At 52.4% G+C, this 3,284-nt stretch overlaps 1 protein-coding gene across 2 annotated transcripts in view; it reads right to left on the reverse strand.

Moving 5' to 3' along the window:
* The window catches only part of LOC108282091 (phospholysine phosphohistidine inorganic pyrophosphate phosphatase), a 152,300-nt gene that overhangs the window by 112,711 nt on the left and 36,305 nt on the right, over positions 1-3,284 (reverse strand). For both annotated transcript variants that reach the window (XM_017497857.1, XM_017497856.2), the window contains exon 5: positions 2,397-2,489. In XM_017497857.1, coding sequence (XP_017353346.1) covers positions 2,397-2,489 — 93 coding nt within the window. The remainder of the gene's footprint in view (positions 1-2,396; positions 2,490-3,284) is intronic.

A 3,284-nucleotide genomic window follows, 5' to 3' on the forward strand; every position in this document is an offset into this window, starting at 1 on the left:
AAAATTTTTATTGTGGTAAAATACACATTACATAAAATTTCTGACAGTGACCAAAGTATCAGCTCACTGCACGGAGCACATTTACAATGCTGTGCAACCACCACCACTGTCCAGCTCCAGATTTTTCTTTTTGCTTTTTTCTGGAGAAGGAGCCTCACTCTGGCACCCAGGCCGAAGTGCCGTGGCACAATCTCGGCTCACTGCAACCTCCACATCCCAGGTTCAAGTGATTCACCCGCCTCAGCCTCCTGAGTAGCTGGGATATGGCACTTGCCACCATGCACAGCTAATTTTTTCTACTTTTAGCAGAGACAGGTTTTCACCATGTTGGTCAGGTGGTCTAGGTGGTCTCAATCTCCTGACCTCATGATCTGCCCACCTCAGCCTCACAAAGTGCTGGGATTACAGACATGAGCCACCACACCTGGCCTTTTTTTTTTAGACAGGGTCTGGCTCTGTCGCCCAAGCTGCAGTGCAGCAGCTCAATCTCGGCTCACTGCAACCTCCACCTCCTGGGCTCAAGCAATTCTCCTGCCTCAGCTTCCTTAGTAGCTGAGATTACAGGCACATGCCACCACGCCCAGCTAATTTTTGTATTTTAGTAGAGATGGGGTTTTACCATGTTTGCCAGATTGGTCTTGAACTCCTGACCTCAGGTGATCCACCTGCTTCAGCCTCCCAAAGTGCTGGGATTACAGGTATGAACCACCACGCCCAGCCAGTAAATTTTTTAAAAGGAAAAAAAGAAGAGGATAGAACAAAGGAATGTGGCAAAATCTTAACCACTGAATCTGGGTGATGGATATAATGGGGCGGGCGGGGCGGGTGGCAGACGTCACTCTATCATCCTCTCTACTTTTCTGTATGTTTGAAATTTCTCATAATAAAAAAAAGAAAATCTGCCCTATGAAGCAAGGTAGTAAAAGCCAGGTTACTTATTGTTGCAGTTCTCATTCATTTAAAACACAAACCTTTCCTTCTCTAACAGACTAACGTGATGTTTCCCAGGTGTTTTCTGGGGCCTCCAGAGAGCCTGCATCTTCTGATATCTCTAGGCTTTGGCAGCTTTGGGCCACCATTCTCAAAGCACCATGAGGCACCAGCATTCTGGACCGAAATGCGCTCAGGGGAAACACACACCAGGCTTCACACCTGGGGGACTCCCCACCCACGCTTCTGCTGCCCACTTCCCAGGAGGCCGCAGGACAGCCTGGGACAGCTGTGGACTCTGCCTGTTTTTTTGTTTGTTTTTGAGATGGAGTCTCCGCTTTATCACCCAGACTAGAGTGCAGTGGTGCGATCCTGGCTCACTGCAACTTCTACCTCCCAGGTTCAACCAATTCTCATGCCTCAGCTTCCTGAGTAGCTGGGATTACTAGGCATGTGCCATCTCACCCAGCTAATTTTTTTTTTAGCTTTGCAGTATTTTTAGTAGAGATGGATTTCATCATGTTGGCCAAGCTGGTCTCAGACTCCTGAGTGATCACCCAAGTGATCCACCCTCCTCAGCCTCCCAAAGTGCTGGGATTACAGGTGTGAGCCACCATGCTGGCTGCCCACTGTTTCTTACAACCTTTCAGAAAACCTGCTGGAGGGGTTTGTGTGTGGTGGCTTATGCCTGTAATCCCAGCATTTTGGGAGGCTGAGGCAGGAGGATGGCTTGAGTTACGAGTTCAAGACCAGTCTGGGCAACCTGGTGAAACCCCATCTGTACAAAAATACAAAAGTTAGCCAGGTGTGGTGGCATATACCTGTAGTCTCAGCTACTCCTTGGGGGCTTGGGGGATAAGGAGGCACTGAGGTGGCAGGATTGCTTGAGCCTGGGAGGTCTAGGCTAGAGTGAGCCATGACTGTACCACTGCACTCTAGCCTCGGTGACAGAGGGAGAAGCCACACTCACTTAGGGTGGGGTGGGGTGGCCACAGATGATAAAATCATAACCGATTCTTTTTCCTTTCTAAAATTTGGAAGTCTGGAAGGCAATCTATCCCCAAATAGTCAAAATATAACAGTGGCAAAATGAGTGACTTTATTATTTCCACCATATTGTTGTAATCTTGCCGTTATACTGTCTTGCCAGTGAACTATATTAATACACTGATAGGACTTGTCAATTCTTATCCTTCCAGAGAAGAAGCAAAAACTCACCCCGGAAATGCCATAGCATTTCTGCTTCTTGCTTTCACATTGAAAGTAACTTCACAGTTGAAACTATTCAATGGATTTCGTTTGCTGTCTTTCCCTTCCTTCCCAGCCGGGTCAGCTCTCATGGGGAGCCCACACTTGGCTGCCCCGCCAACCCCACAGTCTGCCTGAGTCCTGTGATCTGCTCCAAGCTCCAGGGCCCCCCTGACGGGGCTGCCTCCCACAACCCACTTCACACGGCGCCAACCTACCTGGTGGGCTTCCACACCTATTGCTTGCAGGGCAGACTTGAAAAACTCAGGAGAAGGCTTCCCCACAACCTCGGCTTGGATGCCACAGGCATACTGGGAAAAGAGAGGGGGACGTGGCATGGGCTTGGGATCAAGAAACAGGTGTATGCCCAGGTGCAAAAACCCTGTCCCAAAGGTGCCCCCAAGGGTCAAGAGCCTTGAAGAAGCAAAATGCTGTGGGCCTGAGAACACATCTCACAGGCAGGAGCCTCATGAATCCCTAAAAGGCTGCCTGGGTCCCTTGGGTCACCTAGCACCAGGCATCCTGCCATGCGCTCAAAGGCCTACCTACAGCAGGAGGCACCCAAGAGCTGGCAAAACTGCAGGACTCCCAAGGGCCAGGAGAGCAGTGCTTGCTCACTCAGCTGCAGCTCGGTTCTCTCACCCCTTCTCCCCTTCTCGTCCCCGGCCCACTCCCAGCTCATCACAGGCCTCTCCCTCCCACCTGACTGCAGGCAAGCAGGACGAGCTGCTGCAGCTGTGACGATGGGATAGCTGTGAGGCTGACCTGGGGCAGCTGATGGGACGTGGGCCAGAGTGGACCCGGGGGAGCCCCACCCAGAGGCCGGGCCACAGATGGCCTTGGAAACTGAATGGGGAGTCGGGAAGGAGTCCAGTGAGGACCCGTCAAGCCTGAGGTGCTGCAGATGCCCAGGGTCAGGAATGAGGCTGGTGGTCAGCACTGCCACAGGCGCCACAGCCTGGAAGGAGCGTGGCAGGGAGGAGCGTGGCAGGGAGGAGCGTGGCAGGGAGGAGCGTGGCAGGGAGGAGCGTGGCAGGGAGGAGCGTGGCGGAAAGAAGCTGGGAAAGCTGCAGGGCCCACGGTGGGCAGGGGGCTGTGCCCACTGG

This window comes from Cebus imitator, unplaced genomic scaffold (assembly GCF_001604975.1).
Source record: "Cebus imitator isolate Cc_AM_T3 unplaced genomic scaffold, Cebus_imitator-1.0 Scaffold235, whole genome shotgun sequence".
Lineage (NCBI taxonomy): Eukaryota > Metazoa > Chordata > Mammalia > Primates > Cebidae > Cebus > Cebus imitator.